Below are 27,627 nucleotides of genomic sequence, written 5' to 3'. Positions count from 1 at the left end.
AATTAAGTTTTATTGTTAGTTTAAGTTATAATTTTGATTCACATATTTTTTATCTTACATATATATATATAACATATTTAATATTTGCAATGCTGAAGCTGTGCATGATGCGAAATTTGCACATTATGTTTTTTTAAACTGAAAACAGATCACTGTATACATGGGAAGAACGTATCTCCCAGTCATGGATACAAGTTCTTCTCATGGGTGTTTTTTTTTTTTTTTTTTTTTTTTTTTTTTTTTTTTTTTAAGAACAATTTTATATTTCCCGTTTTACTGCGTCAATTGACGAAATTCAACTTGCATTTTTCATGTCTCAAAAGCACGACTTAGGATATGTTTAGATTTATATATAGCATTGTTTTAATATAGGTATTTTGACACAAAATCGAACTTTTTCTGAAATGGCATGCCAAGGTTTTCCATATTTTGATTCTACAACTCATTTTGCCAAACTGCCAAGTTTTGCAAAAATCGCATGAATACTTTTTTAAAAATTAGTTCCTCAATGTTAAGTGCTCAATGCTCTCAAAATTTTGGCTCCTCAATGTTAATTGAATTTGATACATATTTATTAATATCTCTTTTTTAATAAACTTACTTGATTCCTTCTTCCAAAATTCGAAATTTAAGCTTAAACCAAATATAATTCACACATTTTTTATTACTTATTTTAAAAATTTGTATTTTTAAATATTTTTTATAAATTTTCAAAAAAATTTTTGTATTATAACCTATCAAATTTTTAACATCATCTTAAAGTAGATGTATTTTTAAGCAAATAAAAAAATTAGAGTTTTTAATTCAAAATTTCCTAAGATATATATGAATTTAAATTTTGAAATTTGGCGAATTTAATATAAGTCATAATAACAAAAATGTAGTTTACTCACTTTGTTAAAATTATTTGAAAGAATGATCAATGGACCTTTTTTCCTCTTGTGCATCAATGAAAAAAAAAGGAAAGCATGTTACTATAAATTAAGAATTCCGCCAGGTGAATTATTCTTGGCGCAAACTGAAAAAAATACGCGAAGATAAATTTTTTAATTTCTCTATAAATTTTTCACCAAAAATTACAAAATTTACTATTTGAAGAAATTAAATAATGAAGAATCTGCATAAATGTATGTATGTTTCTCGCATTGTGATAAAACAACAACGGTACCTAGAGTCATCCAATTTTGAATGACATAATCCTACTGGCATCTGAAAGCCCAAATTAAAAATTTAGAATTTGTTTTACTATCAATTTCATATTTTGTAAAACTTTAATGAATTTTTGAATAACAAACTCAATGATTTAAAAGCGAGCAATGGCAAAACTCTACGGGAAGGAATCTTTTTATCTCCAGCGCACGGAACTGTGTATCGGAAATTCTAAAGATATGCTCATTTTAAAATTACTTTGTGACATTGCTGTTGAACTGAATTTTATGGTTTAAGTGCAAAGAACATGATATTTAATAATTAAAGGTAACACACAAATCGTTAAAAAAATGTCCCTTTGGACGTCGTTTAAAATCTGAAACCATTCAGATTTTATATATATATATATATATATAATCTGAAACCATTCAGATTTTATATATATATATATATATATATATATATTTTCGCCCCAGTGTACATATCGATCTGTTTTCGTGTTAAAAAAATCAGAGGATTGCACAAATTCAGCATAGCCCACATCGTACATTCCACAGCTACTCATAACATGATGTAAATAGGCTACCTTGTTTAGCACTTAGGCACGCATTGGACAACAGATGCTCTGTTAACAGAAAAGCATTTTCATAACATTTTCTAAACCCAAGATTACCTTAAAAATGAAAAATCTTTTCAATAAAATATACATGTGACTGTATAATAAGAACATGCCTCACAATAGCCCAAATAATAACCAATATAATAGCATACCAAATAAAAATTATTCCCTTTTAGATATTGGTCCAAAATCAAAATTTAAATTTACCCAGGTTAAAAAAAATCAGCAGGCTGATATTGTTAAAATACATATATTAAAATAATAGTAACAGTATTCAGGTAATAATAAAGCACTCATTTAATAAATGGGCAAAAACTGCTGATAACTATAATGCAAAGAGAAATGTATTGAATCCTTACACAAATCTTATGCTTCAAAAGCTGAGTCATAAGTAAATTAAAAATGCATGGTAAACTTGTGTCTTTCAGAAAAATAAGAGTAAAAGTTATTTTTTTGTTTTAATATGAGACAAAACTTCATAACATCATGTTGAAGGTGCAGATTGGTTTGGTTTGGTTTGGTTTGTGTGATTATGGTAAAGCCTTGAAGGCTATTTGCCTAAAGAGAGGGATGCCTTTGTGAAGAACTTTTTAAGGGAAACCAGCTCATATACATATTACATATGTGGAAAACCATGAAAACGCCCATGCAGCCAGTTCACAGGATTTGAACCTCGGCCCAAACTACCAGTGTTCAACAACTTCATCACTCGGCCGCTGGTGAGCCTGTTAAAGGTGTAGAAGATTAATATGGGAGTGAGCATAGAAAAATTGATCATTCTTCTGCCTGAATTTAAACTCGAGATCTTCAGATCACTGAACCCATAATACCCCTAGAAAAGATTGTCTTAACATGATTGGGAAAAACTGAAATTCTATTCAACTAATCTTACTTCAGTAATGAATTATTGTCTATAATTCAGTTCAGGTACCATTATACAGAAGTATCTGGAAAAATATATTGCCCATGCCCAAACACACATTCATATTTTTCAGACTACCAGCTTGATGTAGGACACATTACACAAGAGCACATGGAAGAAATGCCTTAATTCTTTGCAAAATGTCATTTTTCCTCAAACTGACTTTCCGTATTTAAACATAAAAAATTATCATTTTATTAATATTAATTGCTTAGTTGTTATAAAAGAATTATAATTTGAGAGATACTTCATCTAATTGATTAATGTTGGAAATTTTCAGACATTCAATAAACTTCTAATAATTTAATTAAAACTGATGGAGGCGAAGTGGCTAGTGCATCGCCCAGCTGCACCGCAGGTCATTACTTCCAGATAAGAATCATGTAGAAAGGATTAATTTTGAAATGACACATTTACAGTGATTTGATATAAGCAATTATTATTTTAGTATAGAGACGGAAAATTACCAAATATGAATAACAAATGAAGGAGATAAAGTTAAAAAACTACTGAAAATTAAAATTAGTATTTTATCTTACACATATGTATATTATTTATGTACTTGCTATGAAATCTGTGTTCACATCTGTGACTTGGATTCTTCTCTTAGAATAATTCTAGAACTGAATTTAAATTAACTGAAAACAAAACTGAATTAGAAGAGAAAATTATTTTAAGCAATTTTTAAATTATTGAAATACAAACATTTAAATTTAAAAGAGTCTAGAAAATTCAATTATATTACCAATAATAATCCAAAAGTCTTCAATGAGTTCTACTGGATTTAAATTTGTTATATGATAAAAATTAATGAGATATATTTTGTAGCAATCACTTATATGCAATTTAAATTTAAATTCCTTTCTCCTAAACTTCTTTTTTTAGATTTTTCTGTACTTTTCCATTTGCTTTTACAGCTTTTTAAAAAATTCCACTGACTTCTATTCAATGGGAAAACTTCTATTCAAATTCATATATGAACATACTTTTACAAGGCCTTTTAGTGAAATTAATTTCACATATGGCAACCAGACAGCTAAATATCTAGTTTAAAATCAATGTGAATATTTGATATCTGGCCAGTTTGACATCTGTTGCATTTCTTTTAGAAATGATAATAACAAACTGTGAATGATAATAGAGATTGATTTTCATTAAACTGTAAGTAATATAATGAATAAGTTAAAAGCACACTGTTTATCATTATCTGCAAGGACATAGAAAAGTTAAAAGTATGTTAAGAGGAGGCTATATGAACTCACTGTAAAAGGCATTATGCATCATTTGTAAATCTGCACTTCTTAACGCTGCTGGAATATAAATATTCTGTTTTTGCTACATATGATGAAACAGGGAATATTACAGGAATTTGTTGCTGATCTGATCATTTGCTCGATTCAGATTAAACTTCAAAACATAACATAAAACTGAACCTTCCTCCAAAAAAGATATTGGTGACCAGAGGTATGCAACAGGTATTCTTTCTTAACATGCAGGGAAAAGATTAACACTAAAAAATACTGCACTCACCTGAATGAAATGTATCAGAATATCAGAAACTGTACATTAAGAATTTAGACTGGTCAGCAGCAGGGCCAGATTAAGACTTTTAGAGGCCCTAACACCACTTAAAAGATTTCAGTGTCTCATCCACATATATTTATGCCAGCTTTTCTCCTGATTCCTTCTCTGTCGATCTTGGTTTAGCTGCACCCACCATACATTTCATGGTAAAACCAATAATAGTAAATTTTTCTGGTGCCACCTTTCCCTAAGCACCTTTTTATAGTGGCCTCTTTCTTGATGCCCTTATTTTGCTAATGTGACAACAAATGGCAAGAATACCTGATAATAAAAAACATAACGTGTATCTTTCTCATACACCATACTTATTAGACCTCTTTCCAATTTATTATTGCCTTTTTAAGCATTTCAATGGGAAGAAAAAGCAGCTTAAAAATGATACAGCTTTCAGAAACATCTTTATTTTTAAGTCTATAATATCAGACTTCTGTAAAATTGGCAAAATGCCCTTATTAGAAGAAGTCAGAGCCGGGATGAGGGTGAGATACTTGCTCAGGTGAACAAATAGAAGTGGTGCCAATTTAGCTACTCGATCAAAAATTCAAAAATTTATTTTTAAACTTATGATTTTTAATTTTTGAATACATCAGTGAATATTAAAAGAATTTTGTGTTATAAACAAGCCTGCTAAAAAAAAAAAAGAAAAAGAAAAACTAATAGCATTAATTTATTTTCAAAAGACACGAGCTTTCACAATAGTGTACATAATATTTTCTAACATTAAAATTTGTTATTGAAAGTAGCTTTTGAAGGAACTAATTACTCTTTGTGTAACAAATTATATAGACTAAACTTTCATAGAAAATATTATACTGCTGACATTGGTTGTTCTTTGCTGTTTCTTGTTAGTTTGACTTGAGCTCTTTACTTAGTCAAAATAAACTTGCCATAGTCCACTAACTGAACATAGATGGCCAGATAACTGCTGAGTTTTGCAATTTCATAAATCCCTTCTGGAACAGCATCTGAAGAAGATGTGATTGAAAATGAAATGTACGATATTATTAGTAATTGCACTTTTTGGGGGGGGGTATAAAATTTTCCAATAAATGACCTGCATGAATCAACGTTTCTCGCTTGTATTCACACAAATGTTGCTGTATGGATTGTTTCATTAAAAAATATTTCTGAAGCAGATGCTGAAGGATTAAACAAATTGATTCATTCTTTGTCATCGGATGTAAAGATATAAGGTAAGATAAATGTTTTTTTTATAATTCTATTGTTTATATTGAAACAATAAAATATTTTTTTCAGTTTTTTTTAGTTAAAAAAAGAGATTTAAGTTTTTGAATACTTTGTGAAAGGTTTAAGACAAATTAGTCTGGCTAATTCTAATTTAATTAATGTAAGAAATATCTTTTAAAAAATTTAGTTTTGTTCCATTGACTCTAACGGGACTGATATAAAAATATATTTCAAAGATATCCTTCTTGCTAATAAAATTTAAGAAATGCTCAGTGCTGTGAATAAAAATTAATGATAAACCCCTGTCATAATCATGAAATTTAACACATAGAAACTTCTTGAGTTAATTGATGAGGCACAATTAAAAAGTAAAGATAAAATATGAAGTATCATTAAATCTTGTTAATTTTAAAATTATGCTTTTAATGTCAAGATATGATATTGTTAGGGAAAAAAGTGTCTGGCAGCCAAACTATTGGCATATTTAAATTAGTTGGCATATAAATTTCTGCTTAAGCTACTTTTTAATAAACTTTTCGTTGGGGGTGGATTGTTTAACTTATGAAAGATTCTGTGAATACTAAAGACTGATTGCATTGATTAATCTATTATAATGATGCTCATGACTTTATATGCTTTAGAAGCGATGCTTTCGTGGAGGATGTTCTTACAAGGAACAGAAGACTAAATGCAGTCAATCCAATTACTACAATAAACTGTTTGAACAAGTTGCCTATATTACCCCTTGGCCACTTCCAAAGGCAACATTAATGGAAGGACCAGAAATGTAGAAATTATTGTTTAGTAGTTGATATAAAGAATTTCCGTGATCAAAAATATCTCTTTAAGTGCTTAAAATGAAAGTCACAATTTTACTTAACATACCGAAGAGGAATATTTGTAGAACTGTGTTAAAGGTTAACAAAAGAAAATAAAATGAAAGTAATATAAAATTCATAGCACATAAGAGAATTTCAACCAATGATGGAAGCATGTTCGTATAATTTTAGTAATGTGAAATGGTTTCAGTATAATAACCACACTCATGTTTCATTAATATTGCAATTCACAGGGAATTAGTAATTTAAATTAAGAATTGTAATGGATTTTGATGTGTTAACAACACTACTAACTTTATATCACAAAACCATAGCTCATATTAAAGAATGTGATATTTTTCGTTTCATAACTAAACCCGAACTTCACAATATTCTATAGAGCTAGTGTTGCCTAGTAAGCACAGTTAAATTTTTATCTCTTATGACTATATTAATGTTTTCAAAGTAAGTATTGTGAACAATTTTTTAAAATATGGCAATCCATTGTTCTCCGTTTACTGAGATCATTAAACCTTAAGACAAATTTTACTAAGGTTGAAAAGAACTGATTATGAAAGTATGTTTTTCTTACTGAAAATATCAATTTGGCAAATGCAACTTTCTGGAGAAAATTGTTTGGTGCATCTTCTCTGATAACGGAAAAAATCCAAAATCTGCGAGGAAGGAAAATGAAACGCTATAAATAGCTAAATAAAGCATTTAAATATGCATTTCAAAAGAGGATCTTATTCATAGTCAAACAGAAATATCAGACAGAAATGCTACGTCGAAAGAAGTTTATGGAACGAAAATATTTTTTAAATATTTTCTTAACACTTTTTGTTTTATATTTTTTCAATTTTAACATTATGTAAATTTCATTCAACAATAAATTTTTATTTACTTTCTTATGACAAAAAGTAAAATTCAGATAATTTCTTAATCAAAATCTTTCAAAAATCGAATTTTTCATAGATGGCATCGAAAAAACCTAGTGGGCTGAATACAAAAAACGGGAAAAAATTAAGAAATTATGTTATTCAAAGCTGCACTTGACAGTTACAAGGCTGGCTGGCAAAATGCAGAAATTCAAATGAAATAAGTAATTCATCAAAAAAAGTAATAATAGATAGCTCAGAAGAAAATGTGGTTGAAGTTAGAGAATATAGCAACTTTCATTCAAATAAAAGCAAACAAGTAATTGAAATTTCTGGAAACGAGAAGGATAAAGTAACCATTAAACTGATTAACTTCAATGATCCTTCGTCATAGCCAACAATTTCAGACAAAATAAATTTTTTCTTTATAGAACATGGACCAGATGCTGATTTCAGAGAATCTACTTCAGAGGATGGCAGATGATTTTCTAGAGAATGGTTTTTTAAGAAATGTTCTAATGGGGAGGTAATACATCACAACTGGCTTATTTATTCAAAAAGATCTCTGTCATTATTCTGTTTTCCATGCATTCTTTTTACTAAAAGTAAGACAGATTCTAATATTTCCAATCCAAAAAGAGGTTTCAAAGACTGGAAAAACTTAAAATGAATTTCTGATCACGAAAATTCTACGTTTCATCGTGATGCTTATCTTCAATAGAAACGCTTTGAAAAAAAATTAAAGGAGATGGTTTCATAGATGATTCCCAGCATAAAGCAGTAGAATCAGAAAAAATGCATTATATTAGACATTATTTTGTTTTGTGCAAAACACAATTTACATCTTAGAGGTATGCATGAAATTATTGGCAGTTCAAGTGCCAGAATGTTCCTAAATTTAATTGAATTAATAAGTCATTATGATAGAAATATTGCCTATCATATAGCTAATCATAGAAAGGGATCTGTTTCTTATCTGTCTAATAAAGTACAATATGAATTTTTCAATTTGAAATTCATTCTAGGATCAAAAAAGCAAAATATTTTCCTTTGATATTTGATTTACACCAGATGTTTTGCATCATGAGCTACTGTCAGATTATATGTGTACATAAAAGACGAATCCATATTTATTGAAGAAAGTTTTATAGATTTTATAGAAACAAAAGAGGAAACTGGTAGTGGTTTAGCAAATGAAATTATTTATAAGTTAGAAAAGGATGGCCTCGACATTCAAAATGTTCGAGGACAAGGTTGTGATAACGGGGCTAATATGGCTGGATTGTACAAAGGCGTGCGAGCCACTATTTGCCAAAGAAATGATCAAGCTGCATATGTTCCTTGTTCAGCTCATAATTTAAATTTAGTGTGCAAAAATGCCACTTTAAAAAATTCAAGTATGTTAATATTTTTTGGCACTTTACAAAGGATTTATAATTTTTTTGTATCTTCAATGAGTAGATAGACTCACTTGTGTCCGTTTGGAAAACAACATTAAAAGATCATGTGGATACACCATGGTCATCAAGAGCAAATGCTGTTAAAGAATTAGATCTACAAAGAAAAGAAGTACATAGATATACTGAATCACAAATCTTTCCAATGGGCTGAAAATAATAGCATTTTGAAACAAATCAATTTTAAATGTTTATGTTTGTTATCTGCATGAAATTTAATACTGCAAGAAATCGAAAAAGTAAATAAAGCCTTGCAGTCAAAACCTATAACTGTCTATAATGCCACACGCTTAATAAAGGGACTATGTCTTTCATTACAGGAAATGAGAGAAAATATTTCTCAATGCATTTTTGAAAAATGTACAATTTCAGCTTTAGAGATGAATATATCAGAATTTGAAGAGAAACAAAAACGAAAAGTAAATAAATCAAATTGTGAGAAATCAATTGATATAAATTGTAGTTTTTCAGAAAAATATGTTTTTATAGAAATTAAAGAAGTGTTCGATGTTTTAATTTCGCAATTTAAATAGCGATACGAAAAGTTAAATGAAATTGCTTCCGATTTTCAGTTCTAACTGGTGAATGACTAATGTCATTAGATTTAAGTAATTTAAAGGCAGCAACTTATAACTTAGCACTTTAATATCCGAATAATATGAACACTGAAGAAATTCAGTCAGAAATATCTAGTTTTAAAAACCATGCTATTTCAATAATTCCAGACACAAAAGCAGCTACAAGCTTAGAACTTTTAAAAATAATTCACGATTATAATTTAGTCCTATCCGAATTTAGAAGCAATATTAAGAATTTTTTTAATGTTGTCAGTTACTGTAGCTCGAGGCGAAAGAAGCTTTAGCAAACTTAAAATAATAAAGAACTATATGAGATCTTCACTAGGCCAAGAAAAACTTTCAAACATAGCCATTCTCTCTGGAGAATACAAGTTAAGTAATCAAATAGATTTTTAAAGAAATTATTGATGATTTTGCTTTATCTTTAAAAACAAGAAAAATTAAATTATAAATAGGCTTCAAAAGTTTATGCCATAAATTTTTTCAGCAGATGTTTTATTTATACTACTTAATATTATTTGCCATTTTTCAAAAAGCATATTTTTAATGTTTTCCATTTCAAAATTGTTAATCATTATATATGTTTCACTTTGTGGAATATACAAAGTTATAATTAAATACTACTGTAAGAGTTATTTTATTTTCACTTAAAATAGTTACTTTTAATGAGCATAAAATATATTTATAAATTTAGCTAATTTGTTTATATGTATGATTATATGTATGCAATAATGCATATATATATATATTGCAAATGTTTGTCTAATGCTATGTTTTCAAACATCATTTAGTATTATTTATTTATTATTCCGCACACACACACACACACAAATAGGTAAATAAATAATCTTGCAATGTATACAGGGGTACACATTTAACGCTTTGTCTCAGGTGAAAAAATATGTAGGCAAGGCTCTGAAAGAAGTGTACTGAATCTAATACAGCACAAAGTCCGAGATCCAGAATCAAGCAATTTCCGAATTTTAGATCATTAGTTTAAATCTAGTAAAACGGCATGGCAACACTGGGGCTGTACTTATTGTTTAGATCAAATAGAAAAATTTTACTCCTCCCCATACACACAATCACTCATGGCTGAAAGTATGATCCTGGCCAACATTAATACTGTGTCATTCAACATACTATCATTGGCCACAGTCCCACTAGCAGGTGTTTGAAAGTGACATGCAGGAATCTCAGTTAATGAAAAGAAAAATCATATTTATGGCCCGCATGCTTCTTTTTGGTGAGTAGTATATTCATTCTTACACTTTGTAAGAGTCCCCCCTTTCCTCCTGGTCTTTCCTTTTCGGTTGGTATTCTTCTGGCTAAAGGAAGCCCAGATTTTGGATTTCATATTGAGTGATCTTGATTAACAAAAGCCAGTTTTAACAGAATACCATTGTCTGAAGTGTCACTATTAAACCCGAGATTTCAGTACAACAACCTAATAGACAGCTGAGTTAAAATTAAATCCAACACTTCATTTAACAATCAAAAATATCTGCATTTAATTTTTTAATGCTCATAATTTTTAACCCATGTGTTATTCATAAGAAATACAGAGAAAGTTTGATAAATCAAAACTACAGTGAGAAAGGGGGGAAAAGTTTAAAAAATTCAAATATTGAGATTTTAAGTACACTTTTCTTCTTTCAAAGAACTTTTTTTAAATGTCATATTACTGTTGTCATCTAATGCCATACTCCGCGAATATAGTTTGAGATTTATATACTTTTGTCCATTTTTTGCAACAGTTACACTTTTTGCTTACTTGACATCGAAATATGCTTTTGCTTTGCAGATACTGCTGTGACTCCAAAATTAGAATCACATAATCAAAAATTTAAACTTTGATTTTTGATAAGATAGTAATAAAAATGACTTGTTTGGTTTTGATAAGATAGTAATAAAAACGGACTGCAAAAAACAAAAAGCTAGATCAAATTAGAAAGTTAATGAAGAACACACTTTGCTATGTTAACTGAACATAAGTTCCTCTGAATTTTTTCCCCCATCCCATTGCTGTGTCAAAAAAAAAAAAAAAAAAAAAAAAAAAGAACACCATCCCATTCCAAATAAATATGTCTTGGGGCTTCACTTATTTTTTAGGTTAGATAGAAAAATGCTAACCTCCACCCCCCCCAATAGACACACACAAACATCCAAGGGCTTAAGTGTGATCATGAGGAATGTCAATCAATACATTGCCATTGGTCATGAGATTCCCTACCAGCAGGTGTTTGAAACTGATATGCCAGAATTCCAGTTAGTTGGGGGGAAAATTGCATTTATGGCACATCTGCCTTTTGTTGAGTATTGTTCAATACTGGATTGCCATCAGAGTTTCATAGTATAAAAATAAATCAAGATCAAAGTTTCCTCATACACACTGCAATAATTATTTTAATAAAAAAGTACACAACAATAATTAATTTTAATAAAGAAACCCAAATTTTTAATCAAATTTTTTATAATAAAAATATTACAAAATCACAAAAAGAATGCCTTTTCTAATTGGAAATTAGATGGCAAGCATTCACTTAAAAATTATAAAAATTAACAAAATATATTTTATTTACATTTCGTAACATTACTTTTTCTTTCAACAGTAGGAGTACCGCAAGAAAACAATTGTGTAAGCAGTGTAATAATGTTTCAAAGACATTATCTTCCAATAGTAAATATTTTAGAAGGTACTTTTCCGTTTCGCTGGCGCAAATCTTGCCAAGCAGACTTTATTGGCGACAACACACAGTATACACATAAAAAATTTTAACAAATGTTAGTTCTAACAAATTTTTATTTTGAAGACATAAACATTTTAATATTGTTTAAAATTTTGTAAAAATACAATAGATAAAGATGATAAATCTGTAAAAAGACATTAATTTAAGAATTTACTATGCTTTCATGGTACAACATCCTGATTCATCATTTCATATCACGTGACCCCAAGTGATCTGTTCTCATGTAAACTATGCTACAAAAATCTAATTTTCTCAGTAATTATGTACATTAATTTCAAGTTAAATCTTAATTTGGAATACAAGTTTAAATGCAAGAATTATTTCAATTCATACGAATAGCTTACTCATAAATTATGTAAAACTGCAGTGCTTTACTTCGCTAGTGCATTCTCATTAGAATTGATGAATTAACCCTTGACTTTGCCTTTTCTATATTTTCGCCTTCGGGTGAGCGGTGTGATTGCATCCTAATTGACTTAATTACTGCAAATGGCCTTGGGCATAAAATTGAACTATCTGGTAAAAATTCTATGTAATTGTATGCCAGTATTGAAAGAAACAATCAATCTGGTAAGAAATGGGTGTGACTTGTTTTGAAAATGAGGCATAAAAAGTTACCAGCGAGGATATTCCATTTGGCATTGGTTGTACCATTTTTGGCGACTATCACTTGTGCCGGCAAAATGGAAAAGTACCTTTTAGAATGTCAAATAAAAATACAGAATTTCAATTTTTTGAAATTCTGTATTTTTATTTGTCACTTTTCTTTATTTGAAATAAAATAAGTCACTTTTCTTTATTTGAAATGAAAATTCAGATTGTTATTTTAAAATAAATTACAATTTTCTTAAATATTCATTACAGCAAAAGGGAACTGCTTGCGGTAACGATTAAATCAGCCAGCGATTTAATCACTGCCAGAAAACTTCAGTGTGAAAATTAAATTGCATCTACAGATTTTACAAAGCAGATTATGCATTGTCCATAGCTTCAAGATAATGTCAATTTAAATTATTCTGCACTAACGACTTGTTTGGTTTTGATAAGATAGTAATAAAAATGGACTGCAAAAAACAAAAAGCTAGATCAAATTAGAAAGTTAATGAAGAACACACTTTGCTATGTTAACTGAACATAAGTTCCTCTGAATTTTTTCCCCTATCCCATTGCTGTGTCAAAAAAAAAAAAAAAAAAAAAAAAAAAAGAACAGCATCCCATTCCAAATAAATACGTCTTGGGGCTTCACTTATTTTTTAGGTTAGATAGAAAAATGCTAACCTCCGCCCCCCCCCAATAGACACACACAAACATCCAAGGGCTTAAGTGTGATCATGAGGAATGTCAATCAATACATTGCCATTGGTCATGAGATTCCCTACCAGCAGGTGTTTGAAACTGATATGCCAGAATTCCAGTTAGTTGGGGGAAAAATTGCATTTATGGCACATCTGCCTTTTGTTGAGTATTGTTCAATACTGGATTGCCATCAGAGTTTCACAGTATAAAAATAAATCAAGATCAAAGTTTCCTCATACACACTGCAATAATTATTTTAATAAAAAAGTACACAACAATAATTAATTTTAATAAAGAAACCCAAATTTTTAATCAAATTTTTTATAATAAAAATATTACAAAATCACAAAAAGAATGCCTTTTCTAATTGGAAATTAGATGGCAAGCATTCACTTAAAAATTATAAAAATTAACAAAATATATTTTATTTACATTTCGTAACATTACTTTTTCTTTCAACAGTAGGAGTACCGCAAGAAAACAATTGTGTAAGCAGTGTAATAATGTTTCAAAGACATTATCTTCCAATAGTAAATATTTTAGAAGGTACTTTTCCGTTTCGCTGGCGCAAATCTTGCCAAGCAGACTTTATTGGCGACAACACACAGTATACACATAAAAAATTTTAACAAATGTTAGTTCTAACAAATTTTTATTTTGAAGACATAAACATTTTAATATTGTTTAAAATTTTGTAAAAATACAATAGATAAAGATGATAAATCTGTAAAAAGACATTAATTTAAGAATTTACTATGCTTTCATGGTACAACATCCTGATTCATCATTTCATATCACGTGACCCCAAGTGATCTGTTCTCATGTAAACTATGCTACAAAAATCTAATTTTCTCAGTAATTATGTACATTAATTTCAAGTTAAATCTTAATTTGGAATACAAGTTTAAATGCAAGAATTATTTCAATTCATACGAATAGCTTACTCATAAATTATGTAAAACTGCAGTGCTTTACTTCGCTAGTGCATTCTCATTAGAATTGATGAATTAACCCTTGACTTTGCCTTTTCTATATTTTCGCCTTCGGGTGAGCGGTGTGATTGCATCCTAATTGACTTAATTACTGCAAATGGCCTTGGGCATAAAATTGAACTATCTGGTAAAAATTCTATGTAATTGTATGCCAGTATTGAAAGAAACAATCAATCTGGTAAGAAATGGGTGTGACTTGTTTTGAAAATGAGGCATAAAAAGTTACCAGCGAGGATATTCCATTTGGCATTGGTTGTACCATTTTTGGCGACTATCACTTGTGCCGGCAAAATGGAAAAGTACCTTTTAGAATGTCAAATAAAAATACAGAATTTCAATTTTTTGAAATTCTGTATTTTTATTTGTCACTTTTCTTTATTTGAAATAAAATAAGTCACTTTTCTTTATTTGAAATAAAAATTCAGATTGTTATTTTAAAATAAATTACAATTTTCTTAAATATTCATTACAGCAAAAGGGAACTGCTTGCGGTAACGATTAAATCAGCCAGCGATTTAATCACTGCCAGAAAACTTCAGTGTGAAAATTAAATTGCATCTACAGATTTTACAAAGCAGATTATGCATTGTCCATAGCTTCAAGATAATGTCAATTTAAATTATTCTGCACTAACGACTTGTTTGGTTTTGATAAGATAGTAATAAAAATGGACTGCAAAAAACAAAAAGCTAGATCAAATTAGAAAGTTAATGAAGAACACACTTTGCTATGTTAACTGAACATAAGTTCCTCTGAATTTTTTCCCCTATCCCATTGCTGTGTCAAAAAAAAAAAAAAAAAAAAAAAAAAAAAAAAAAAAAAAAAAAAGAACAGCATCCCATTCCAAATAAATACGTCTTGGGGCTTCACTTATTTTTTAGGTTAGATAGAAAAATGCTAACCTCCGCCCCCCCCCAATAGACACACACAAACATCCAAGGGCTTAAGTGTGATCATGAGGAATGTCAATCAATACATTGCCATTGGTCATGAGATTCCCTACCAGCAGGTGTTTGAAACTGATATGCCAGAATTCCAGTTAGTTGGGGGAAAAATTGCATTTATGGCACATCTGCCTTTTGTTGAGTATTGTTCAATACTGGATTGCCATCAGAGTTTCATAGTATAAAAATAAATCAAGATCAAAGTTTCCTCATACACACTGCAATAATTATTTTAATAAAAAAGTACACAACAATAATTAATTTTAATAAAGAAACCCAAATTTTTAATCAAATTTTTTATAATAAAAATATTACAAAATCACAAAAAGAATGCCTTTTCTAATTGGAAATTAGATGGCAAGCATTCACTTAAAAATTATAAAAATTAACAAAATATATTTTATTTACATTTCGTAACATTACTTTTTCTTTCAACAGTAGGAGTACCGCAAAAAAACAATTGTGTAAGCAGTGTAATAATGTTTCAAAGACATTATCTTCCAATAGTAAATATTTTAGAAGGTACTTTTCCGTTTCGCTGGCGCAAATCTTGCCAAGCAGACTTTATTGGCGACAACACACAGTATACACATAAAAAATTTTAACAAATGTTAGTTCTAACAAATTTTTATTTTGAAGACATAAACATTTTAATATTGTTTAAAATTTTGTAAAAATACAATAGATAAAGATGATAAATCTGTAAAAAGACATTAATTTAAGAATTTACTATGCTTTCATGGTACAACATCCTGATTCATCATTTCATATCACGTGACCCCAAGTGATCTGTTCTCATGTAAACTATGCTACAAAAATCTAATTTTCTCAGTAATTATGTACATTAATTTCAAGTTAAATCTTAATTTGGAATACAAGTTTAAATGCAAGAATTATTTCAATTCATACGAATAGCTTACTCATAAATTATGTAAAACTGCAGTGCTTTACTTCGCTAGTGCATTCTCATTAGAATTGATGAATTAACCCTTGACTTTGCCTTTTCTATATTTTCGCCTTCGGGTGAGCGGTGTGATTGCATCCTAATTGACTTAATTACTGCAAATGGCCTTGGGCATAAAATTGAACTATCTGGTAAAAATTCTATGTAATTGTATGCCAGTATTGAAAGAAACAATCAATCTGGTAAGAAATGGGTGTGACTTGTTTTGAAAATGAGGCATAAAAAGTTACCAGCGAGGATATTCCATTTGGCATTGGTTGTACCATTTTTGGCGACTATCACTTGTCACTTTTCTTTATTTGAAATAAAATAAGTCACTTTTCTTTATTTGAAATAAAAATTCAGATTGTTATTTTAAAATAAATTACAATTTTCTTAAATATTCATTACAGCAAAAGGGAACTGCTTGCGGTAACGATTAAATCAGCCAGCGATTTAATCACTGCCAGAAAACTTCAGTGTGAAAATTAAATTGCATCTACAGATTTTACAAAGCAGATTATGCATTGTCCATAGCTTCAAGATAATGTCAATTTAAATTATTCTGCACTAACGACTTGTTTGGTTTTGATAAGATAGTAATAAAAATGGACTGCAAAAAACAAAAAGCTAGATCAAATTAGAAAGTTAATGAAGAACACACTTTGCTATGTTAACTGAACATAAGTTCCTCTGAATTTTTTCCCCTATCCCATTGCTGTGTCAAAAAAAAAAAAAAAAAAAAAAGAACAGCATCCCATTCCAAATAAATACGTCTTGGGGCTTCACTTATTTTTTAGGTTAGATAGAAAAATGCTAACCGATGGACATGATTAAGAAGTGAGGCTAACTTCTAAGATTCTAACAAGGAAGAAGTTAAACAAAAATAATTGCAGCATCCTTCAGAAAATTTCAGTTTATATTTTGAAAAATTCAGTAGAAACTATTCAGTCCATGTACAGAATTCAACATCATTTGTTAATATAAATTTCATCAAGGAAAAGCATTCAGTTTAAATGAATGAAAAGCATTACTGAAAAATTCAAATTATGGAAGTTTATCAGCATTTTCATTTAATAAAACATTCCTCCTGATATTCTTAATTAATGATTTTAAGAGCAAGATTTTCCAATTTTTATAAGTTTTCATGAAAATAAACATCATGCAACTTTATATTGCATTACAAAATAACAAAAATAATTAATGTATTTTTCTATGAAATATTTTAATTTTCATTACATTCATGACTTGTATTATTATTACTTTCAATAATACTAATTACAACAAAATGTTCATAAAAGTTATTTTAGAGAATATAAAATGCCTTAAAAATAGAATATAAAGAAGAAGTAAAAATATTTTTAACTCATACCATGTCAGTTTTTAAACTATGGTTTTTGAAAAGAGCGACAGCTGTTTCCTGAAAAGATTGATCTAACAATAGCAGACCTTGCTTTGGACATTGAAAAAAGTAATGAGCAAATTCAATGTTGGAAGCAAACAGATTCATGGCACTGAAAAATAAGCACACCTGATTTAAATTTTTTTAATTTAAAATAAGATTTCTTAAATTTATAGAATTTGAAAAGCTAACTCATAATAAAAATACACATCAATATCTTTTCTCTAAAATAATTTAAACAAGAAAATGAACTTTATAATGAGACATCTTTCTAATCTGAAACTCTGCAATCATTTATCAAATATATACATCTTCTTTCATCACAATTTTTGTCATAGTATTATAATTTAACTTGGTGAATATTATTATGAAATTATTGCTGAATATTATGAAATGTAATGATTCAGGCATGTAGCCAGGGGGGATGCCATGGGCACCCGGGCACCCTCCCGCTTCATTACTACCTATACTTAAAAAAAGTACTAATTAATTTTCAATAGTTAAGACTTTAACTTTTAAAATATTGCTTTCCAGCTTCCCAAAAACATTCATGTGAAAACAAAGAATGAACGGAAAGTCTCTGATTTTCAATTTAGAAGTAAAATCTGGAAAAGTCAACCTTCCTCACCAAACAAGTGGCGGGAAAATGCTTCGAAGGGGGTTAGGTGACACTTTCAAGTCGTAAAGCTTTTTTTCTTTTACGGTTTTGAATAGCCCTCCATATCCGATCCCATTTTCCCTCTAGCTCGGACCAAACAAAAATAAGTATTTACAAAAAAAAAAAAAAAAAAAGTAAGTTCGGGTATTTCATTTTGAGATTTGCTACTTATTATCTAATTATAATATAATAATACTGCACAAAAGAGGGAAAGAAAGATAGTAAAATTATTTTGAGTGATTATTTTTTACGTTAATTTCGAAATTTAGTTAAGTCAATAAGTATAGCGTAAATATTAAACTTTTTTTTGGAATAATGTAGAGAGCATGTCAACTTCGTTGAATTCAGTACAATGATTATTTTATTAGTCATCTAGCAATTTAAATTATTTTTATTTAAAATGATTTAATAGGGTAGCTGTTAAATATGCAGATAGGTCATTCACTACCAAGTAATTTATTTTATTTTATTATTAACCCAAAGGGGCAAATTTCCCAGAAGGGTTATTAATTTCGTTTTGGTATTTTGCATTTGTTTAGTATAAACATTGTTTCACTTTTCAAACTGTTGCCAGCAAATATTAGAGGCCTGCATTATATTTGAAGAAATTAAATAATGAAGAATCTGAATGAATGTATGCATGTTTGCCGCATTGTGAAAAAACAACTGTACCTAGGGCATCAAATTTTGAATAACATAGTCCTTCACTCGAATATGAGCATCTGGAAGCCCAAATTTGGAATTTGTTTTATTATCTATTTCCTGTTCTGTAAAACGTTAACGAATTTTTGATTAACAAACTCATCTATTTCAAAGCGAGCAATGGCAACACTGTACGAGGGGGGGGGTATTATCTCCAGTGCGAGAGACTGTGCATCGGAAATTCGAAAGATATGCTCTTTTTAGTTTATTTGGGGTATTGCTGTTGAATTGAATTTTATGGTTTAAGTGCAAAGAACATGATATTTAATAAATAAAGGTAACACACAAAACATTAAAAAAAATTTTTTTTAAATGCCCCTTTGGGCGTAATATCAAATCTGAAAGCTTTCAGATTTATTTTGTATGCAGCTGCATTTGGAACAAATAATCAGATAATTACCGATTAAGAGGAAGTATAAAACAAGAGAATTGAGACAGAATGAAAAATGTACATAGCCTATTAGTGTGCAAAACGTATAAGATTGCTGAACAGTGATAGTTCGACATAGTTTAGAATACTAATTCAGAAGTCAAACAACAAAAATCAGCATTATATTTACAAAATTTTCACAGTAAACCTGTAAACAAACCTGTAAACCCTCGATTCCAAAGATTTTGGCTCCTATCGAAAAAGCTTTCAAGTTCAGTAAAGTTTCAGATTCACAGAAAGAAATGATTAGGCATCTTATCACTCATAATGTGAAATTCAATAATAAACCTTTGAAACCAAATCTAACTGCAAGAGAAAGAGCTACAATGCGCGAAATTCATTCTAACCCGGATATTATCATTTCAAAGGACGACAAAGGTGGCCAGATAGTCGTCATGGATAAGAACACTTACATCGATGGTGTCACTAAACTCTTAAACGAAGGACCATATAATCTGATCCCTAAAGATCCTTCACCTTCGGACTTGTCAAAAATAAAAATTGCGATCAAATCTTCGCGAATCATTTCAAGCAACTTAAAACATTCGCTTATCCCATCTGTTGCGAATTGTGCCAGATTATATGCTCTTCCCAAAATTCATAAAAGTGGTATTCCTTTCTGCCCTATTGTATCAAATTTAGGTACTGCCTCGTATCCATTAGCTAAATATTTAGTTTCTAGATTTTCAACTCTATTAGACAATAACATTTACACCATAAAAAATTCAATAGAGTTTGTAAAAAAGTTAAAAACATTTCTCCTAGTAATTTACTCATAGTTTCTTTTGATGTAAAATCATTATTCACCAATGTCCCAGTGGAGGGTGCATTAAGATGTCTAGAAACCAGACTTCATGAATTTCATTTCTCTTGCATCGAAATTGATGAGCTAATTTTACTCACTCAACTCTTTTTGAAACAAACACATTTTGTTTTCCAAAATAAATATTACAAGCAAACTGAGGGATTAGCCATGGGAAGCCCCCTCAGTCCCATCCTGGCTGATATCTACATGCATTATTATGAATCAAAATTGTTTGAAACTTTAAACTTCCCGGCATGGTTCCGCTACGTAGACGATACTTTTACCCTGTTTGAAGGTAATAAAGATGACTTAAATAAAATTCTTTCAACAATGAATTCTATTGATCCTGCTATTCAGTTCACTTTTGAACTTGAGACTTGCAATTCTCTTCCGTTTCTCGACATTCTGGTCAAACGTAACACATCCAACTTCAGTACTACGGTTTACCGTAAACCTTCATCGGTTTGCCTTTCACCACACTTTAAATCATGTCATCCGACTAAACAAAAGTCAGCTTCATTTTATTCCTATGTTTTCCGTGCTCTTCAAGTTTGCTCCTCCAAACTAGCCCTTGATGAAGAACTAAATTATTTAAAAGCAATATCTATTGACAGGGGCTTTTCACCCAACATTATTAATCAAGCAGTTAAAAAATTCTCATCTCAACACACTAAAAGGCACAGTCTTGTTTTAGGAGATTATAAAAATTCTGCTGTCATTCTCTCTTTTCCATCAATTAGCTATAAAGTTGCATATATTTTGCAGAAATTTAACTTTCGGGTTGTTTATTCTCCCATCAATAAAATTCCGAGTTCCATACTCAAGGACCCCATTCCGGATATGAATTCCTGGGGTATTTATAGGATTCCTTGCCAGTGTGGTTTAATTTACATTGGCCAAACTAAGAGAGCCTTAAAATTTCGCGTCAAGGAACATGAGGCATATGTTAGAAAAAAGGAAACACAGAAGTCTTCTGTTGCTCAACATTGTTGGTCCGAAAATCACACTTTCAATTTTTCTGCTGCCAAAATTATTCAAAAAACATCTTCCATTAGAGAACTGGATTTTCTAGAGGCCTTTAACATTCATAAAAATCTTTCTGTTCTAGTTAACGATCCTAATTCCAATCCAAATTTGCCTTCGGCCTTTAAAGAAATTATGTTTTAGTTCTGGTTTCACAAACAGATGGTGCCACTTGCTTATTCTTGTCCAGGCTTTCTTATCTTACCTAATCATTATTTCCTATCTTGTTCATTTGCGGTTTTGCAGCTGAGGATGGTGGTTCGGTAAAACCATCGAAACTAGTCAACTCTGAAAATTTTGTAAATATAACGCTGATTTTTGTTGTTTGACTTCTGAATTAGTATTTATTCGGCGTGTTATTGTGTCTTAATTATAGTTTAGAATATCAGGGAACGAGCTGAACGAGCTTTTATTGTTTTTTTGTATATAAGGTAAATATAATACTGTTTTCCTTAGAAAGTCCTCCACAAATGGGATAGCATCCTTTCCCATACACAGATAACCTTTGTATGCTTTTCCGTACTGATTTCAACAAACAGTAGCAAGCATATATGAAATACTAATTAAAATGATAAAAATTTGATGTAACTGTAAGATCATATACATGGTCGACATCAAGCCGAAACCACGAATCAACAATATCCCTTTTCAAGGGAAATAATTTTATTGGCATGGGCTTTATTTTGCAAAAATCGATGTTCTACACTATAGTTCTAACATATTTATCAAAAACAAATACATTTTACTTTTTGATCATAATGCAAAACAGAAAAATAACATAAAAAATTAAATACAGTCAAAACTTGTTAATTTGGGCACCCATAATCCGGAATGATCTATAATCCGGACCTCAAAGCTTCAAACCTTCTGCGCATGCGTCGCATTGACGCATGTGCGTAATGCCTTTACGCCTCAGAATATGCTTGTGCGCGTGCGCAAAATACGTTTACGAGTGCGCATTTAATGTATAACGGATGGTATAAGCTAAGCTAAAATTATTTAATTATCTATTTCAGTTAATGTTGCAGATTGCGTTGTTCCTTAATCTTCAAATTGGATCCGGCTTATTATTTTTTGCAGACTGTTAGAGAAATTTTATAAAAGTAAGCTTGAACTTTCGATTATGTCAAATAGAATTTCTGATATATATTTATTAATATGTAAATGATCTACAAAGCGAAAGTATGTTTCGAAGTTCATTAAAAAAAAGTGGAATTGCTACAAAAAATGGATAAAGGCATATCCTTTGTTTATCTAAACTTTAATGTTTGTTTATCTAAACTTTGTTTATCTTTAAGCCGAGGCGCCGCGCAATGAATTGGAAGTTGATGTGTCAGCACTATTCTTATCTTCAGGGCAGATGTTTTTATTTTATTTGGCTTATAATTCCTTATTAAATGTAGTATTTCATCTCGATGTACTCCATCTTTGATATGATTTAAATCAAATTCCTCGTCATTATAATTCGCTTCCGATAGCGAAGAAAGTGACAGAGGTTATTGAAAACGAAAAAATTTCAATTGACAAATTAGTCGGTATTCTCGACACAGCAATTATAGGACTTGAACAGCGGAACTTTGTAACTGAACAAGAAATTATGTCTGTGTAAAGAATTAAAGAGAATGTATTATCACATAAAAAACGAAGCAACTTAAACTACATTGAAAGAAATGTTTAATAAAGTAAACAAATAAATATTAAGCTTTTTTTTTTTTTTTAAATTTTGATACCCTTTAGATCATAATTGTTCTTTATTTCATAAATTACGGTTTCATATTTTTAATTTTACAATTTCTGCATGCCATCTTACCAGATTTAAACTGATGATCTATAACCCGGAATCACCGAAGTCCTGACGAGTCCGGATTAACGACTTTTGACTGTATTAATATTAAAGGGTATCACAATTGTCCTCGGAAAGGAATGCGAAAGTATGGTTCATTTACATCACATAATTAGATTCATGGCCTAAAATTTTAAAGCGATAGTTATTCATTTTTAAATTCTATAGAGTAGAACATCGATTTTTGCAAAACTCTTAAAACTGCCTTTTTTTTTCCAGTTTAAAAGCTTGTAAGTATTATGTTAATTTTATTAACAGTTAAATTTTGAGTAAAACTTCCTTTCCTATCAATTCTTCAACTTACCACTTCCGTCCAGAACGCAGTTTTAGAATCCCGTCTGAATACATAATGAGGAAGAGCGATATTTAACCGCGAAGTTTTTCGTTCTTAGTGAGAGAGATACCAGGTACTCTGGATAGGACGCATCCGCCTTTTTAGGCTACTCTCTCGTAAGCTGTTATTACGCTCAGACGTACTTTAGGCCCTTGATAGCTTCGCAGTCTGTTAACGTTAAGGGGCCAACTCCTATTAGAATCTTGATAGCTTCGGCTATATCTCTTTAGTTAATATTAGTTTACGTAGGTAAGTTGAAAAATAAGTTTTCCCTGTCGACTGTGGTCAGAGTTGGGTATGAAAGTCAAAAAATAGAATGAGACATTAAAGATATGACATACCTTTATTTTATTATTCTCGTATGAGTATGTTGAGACATTTGTCATATCGCTTGATAAGCTTCAAAAAGTCCTCCAAGAAAAATTCACGCTTTGCATATGGAAGAAGCATTGAACGGCTATGGGCAAAAGGCGACACAGCAGGAAAACGCGCAAGTCACTGATACACCATTGGGTAGAGGTTGCTGCAAATCAAGCAGATGGCGCTGTTGCAGTGCCTGCGCAAAGCGGAGAACAGCCTCTCATTTGAACCCCGGTAGGTATGGAAAGAAGGTGCGTTTTGAATTCGTCGTCAAAGGAGGAAGTGAGAGCGGTTAGCCGCTATGAATGGGCACGTGGAGTATCAGGAACAGAAATTCATAACCGCCTCGTGGAAGTCTATGGGCCAGGTGTGATGTCGAAGCAAATGGTGCAGAGATGGTGTCGCACATTCAGTGATGGACGTCAGCAAGTGGAGGACATACCGAGAGCTGGACAGACGCGCATGGCCATTACAGATGCAAATGTCAGGAAGGTGGATGACATGATTAGAGCGAACCAACGTATCACCATCAATGAAGTAGCGGAAGAACTTGGAATCTCACATGAGCGAGCTCAAAACATCATCCACGACATTCTTCGATACAGAAAAGTGTCAGCACGATGGGTGCCCCGACAATTGACCTCGACACACAAGGAACAACGCATGGGGGTCAGCCTGGAACATCTCGTGCGTTACCATGAAGATGGCAATGACTTTCTGTTTCGGATTGTGACGGGGGATGAAACGTGGGTCCACCATTTCACGCCAGAATTGAAGGCCGCATCTATGGAGTGGAAACATCCGTCATCACCTGTCCGAAAGAAGTTCAAGACAACTCCCTCTACAGGTAAAGTGCTCCTCACAGTTTTCTGGGACGCCCAAAGAGTTTTGTTGCTGGACTTTTTGGAGGTTGGAACCATCAATACTATGCACTACTGTGACATCCTGTCGAAACTGAAAGAGGCAATTCGGAAAAAGTGGCCTGGCCTTCTCACATCTGGCGTTCTGCTGTTGGATGACAATGCCAAACCACATTCGGCGATGGCAACGCAAAACCATATTGCAACTCTTGGTTGGGAGCGCCTACACCATCCGCCATACAGTCCTGATCTCGCACCAAGCGACTTCCATCTGTTTCCGGCTATGAAGAAAAATCTCGGGGGAAGGCGCTTTGGAAGCAATACTGAAGTGAAACAAGCCGTTCAACGCTTCTTCCATATGCAAAGCCCTGATTTTTTCCTGGAGGGCTTTTTGAAGCTTATCAAGCGATATGACAAATGTCTCAATGTACTTGGTACCTATGTGGAAAAATAAAGGTATGTCATATCTTTAATGTCTCATTCTATTTTTTGACTTTCATACCTAACTCTGACCACAGTCGACAGGGAAAACTTATTTTTCAACTTACCCTCGTAGTTTAATTCTTAGTCTCTTAAGTTCAAGCCCAAGTGTCGGCTTTATTGTACTACTCCAAGACGGAGTTTTGTTAAACTTTAGTTAGAATAATAAAGGGTTATTTTACCCTTCTAGCTTGTTGTTTCCTGTCACACGAACTCAAGCGATTATTCGCTTATCAGTTCTTCACTTCCAACAGCAAAACAGTGAGGATTCCTACAAGTTAGGCATGTTGACAATTAGAACCGAGGCATTTTACTAAATTGCGGGAATCACTATACGAGGTCCAATCAGCCCTTGGGAATAAACTATGAGGGATCTGGCCAATTTGTTCATGAGAAAGTGAAAAGTAACGGATCAGATCTAAAGTCTATATTTTTCCTGCAAATTTCGCTGTGTGTTGTGTTTATCAGAAATAATGCTTTAACTTGTATTGAGTTAATACAAATAACTTAATATGGGACACCCTGAAAAAGGAAAGCATAAATTAGAAAAAAGTGAAAAAAAAATAAGGTTTCTTTTCTCCAAACTCTTGTACATTTTCTAATGAACATTTTCTACCAGAAACATTTCTGTTGTGGAAAATATTATGCAATATTCCACCCCCTGCAAATTTCGCTGTGTGTTGTGTTTATCAGAAATAATGCTTTAACTTGTATTGAGTTAATACAAATAACTTAATATGGGACACCCTGAAAAAGGAAAGCATAAATTAGAAAAAAGTGAAAAAAAAATTGGGTTTCTTTTCTCCAAACTCTTGTACATTTTCTACCAGAAAAATTTCTGTTGTGGAAAATATTATGCAATATCCCCCCCCATTTGAAAATCCCGACTATTATATAATTATAGCTATTATAATAATGGATATAATTACAATGATAAAATAAATTTTTAATGCATTCAAAATTGCATGCAGTGTGTGCTATTGTGTATTTAAGTGTATTTATCAAAACTGAAAATTTTGATAAGAGGTAAAATATTTCAATGTATAATTTACCTGCCACGCATCATTCGAAAGCAAATCTATTGATATAATGCTCATTGTGATTCTGTGTTTAATTATTATAAAACTATTTTAGAAATACCTTTACTTTCAATTTCCATTTAAAATCTTAATTTTCAAGTTTAGAAAAGACTGCGTTATCCCTGTTTTGCATACAGCTATCAGTTTGCTCTGATCGTGTAAATGAAATTGCGGTAAATGAGTTAAAGATTGTAGAGTCATTAGGGTTTTTTTATGCAGGAGTCATGTGAAAAAGGAACAATGCCCTCGCCAGGACTCGAGCCACGGACCGACCTCTCAAATTCACATCGAGCGTGCTGACCACTACACTGCGAAGGCTTGCTAAGCAGGCGGGAGAAGTACCTTATATACTCCTCCTTTTAAAGGGTGATTGAGGTTTGGGGCACCCAATTGCCAGATCCTGGTAGTGAAGAATCATCATTCACCACCTTTTAGTTCAGGTGCCACTATAAAGACATTAGGTACTTTTTTAAAGCAGGAGAGATAAAAAATGAGCCATGCCCTCGCCGGGACTCAAATCACTATCCTCTTGAATACGTGCCGAGCGTGTTGACCATTACACCATGAAGACATGCTAAAAAGATGAGAGAAATGCCTTAGAAGGTGATATATAAAGATGATTTACCCTCTCCGGAACTTTTAAAAGAAGAGACGAAACACTGGCAATGGCATTTTACGTCTATTCCCAAAGCAAAGCTCCCAGGCACACCAATTTTGGTTTTGAAAGCTTCAAATAAAATCTTTTTACCAAATACTAATGTGCTTTAGCACATAGCAGCTACACTGCCGATAATATCTTGCGAATGTTTAGATCTGGGGAGTATGGTGGATGGTAAAGCACTTCCCAGCCCCATCGCTTGAACAAATCAGTCACAGCTTGCGCTGCATGTGGCCGAGCATTGTCATACAAAATGAGAAGAGCGTTCTGCAGAAAGTGTCACCGTTTTTTTCTCAAAGCTGGTCGGAGATTGTGCTCCAAAAATGAGCAGTAATACTGTGCAGTGATAGTCTGCTGTGGGGAAACGGTACACGTTAGGATGACACCATCACAGTCGTACACGAGAATCACCATAACTTTCACATTGCTGGGGTTGTGACAAAATTTCAAACGTCGTGGTGACCCGTGATGACGCCATTCGCTTGACTGGCATTTCAGTTCTAGCTGGTATGATCGGGCCCAAGTCTCATCCAGCGTAATGACACAGCATAAAAAAGCATCTCTTTCGCGCTCATAGCGCTCCAGGTGGGTTCGGGCAGCATCGCATCGTAGCCATTTCTGCATTTCCGTCAATTGATGTGGAACCCATCGTGAAGCAATTTATCTCATGGACAGGCGTTCCTTTAAGAATGTGCAGCACAGTCGTATGCACTAATCCTGTTTGTCCGGCCAGCTGACGAATCGTTTGACGGCGATCACTGTCCATTAGTGCGGCAACAGCTTGCACGTTTGCATCACTGACACTCGAACGACCTGGCCGCAGCATGTCGGCCGCATTTTGGCATCCTTCATTGAATCCTTTCACCCATCTTGCT

At 31.6% G+C, this 27,627-nt stretch overlaps 1 protein-coding gene across 8 annotated transcripts in view; it reads right to left on the bottom strand.

Moving 5' to 3' along the window:
• LOC118190438 (uncharacterized) overlaps window positions 1-27,627 on the bottom strand; it is a 165,026-nt gene that overhangs the window by 118,705 nt on the left and 18,694 nt on the right. For 4 of the 8 annotated variants that reach the window (XM_085822611.1, XM_085822613.1, XM_085822610.1 and 1 more), the window contains one exon: window positions 17,491-17,632. The exons of 2 other annotated variants lie outside the window; for them this stretch is intronic. In XM_085822611.1, coding sequence (XP_085678737.1) covers window positions 17,491-17,632 — 142 coding nt within the window. Of the gene's footprint in view, window positions 1-893; window positions 963-8,629; window positions 8,714-17,490; window positions 17,633-27,627 lie in introns of those variants that run through there. 2 more of the 8 variants (XM_085822614.1, XM_035361146.2) reach the window with 2 other exon arrangements.

The sequence above is a fragment of the Stegodyphus dumicola genome, chromosome 8, assembly GCF_044657685.1.
Source record: "Stegodyphus dumicola isolate Sdum_Otavi_A_Nest chromosome 8, ASM4465768v1".
In the NCBI taxonomy this organism is placed as follows: Eukaryota; Metazoa; Arthropoda; class Arachnida; order Araneae; family Eresidae; genus Stegodyphus; species Stegodyphus dumicola.
The sequence above is the reverse complement of the archived record's forward strand: the minus strand, read 5'-3'. Positions and strand labels throughout refer to the sequence as shown.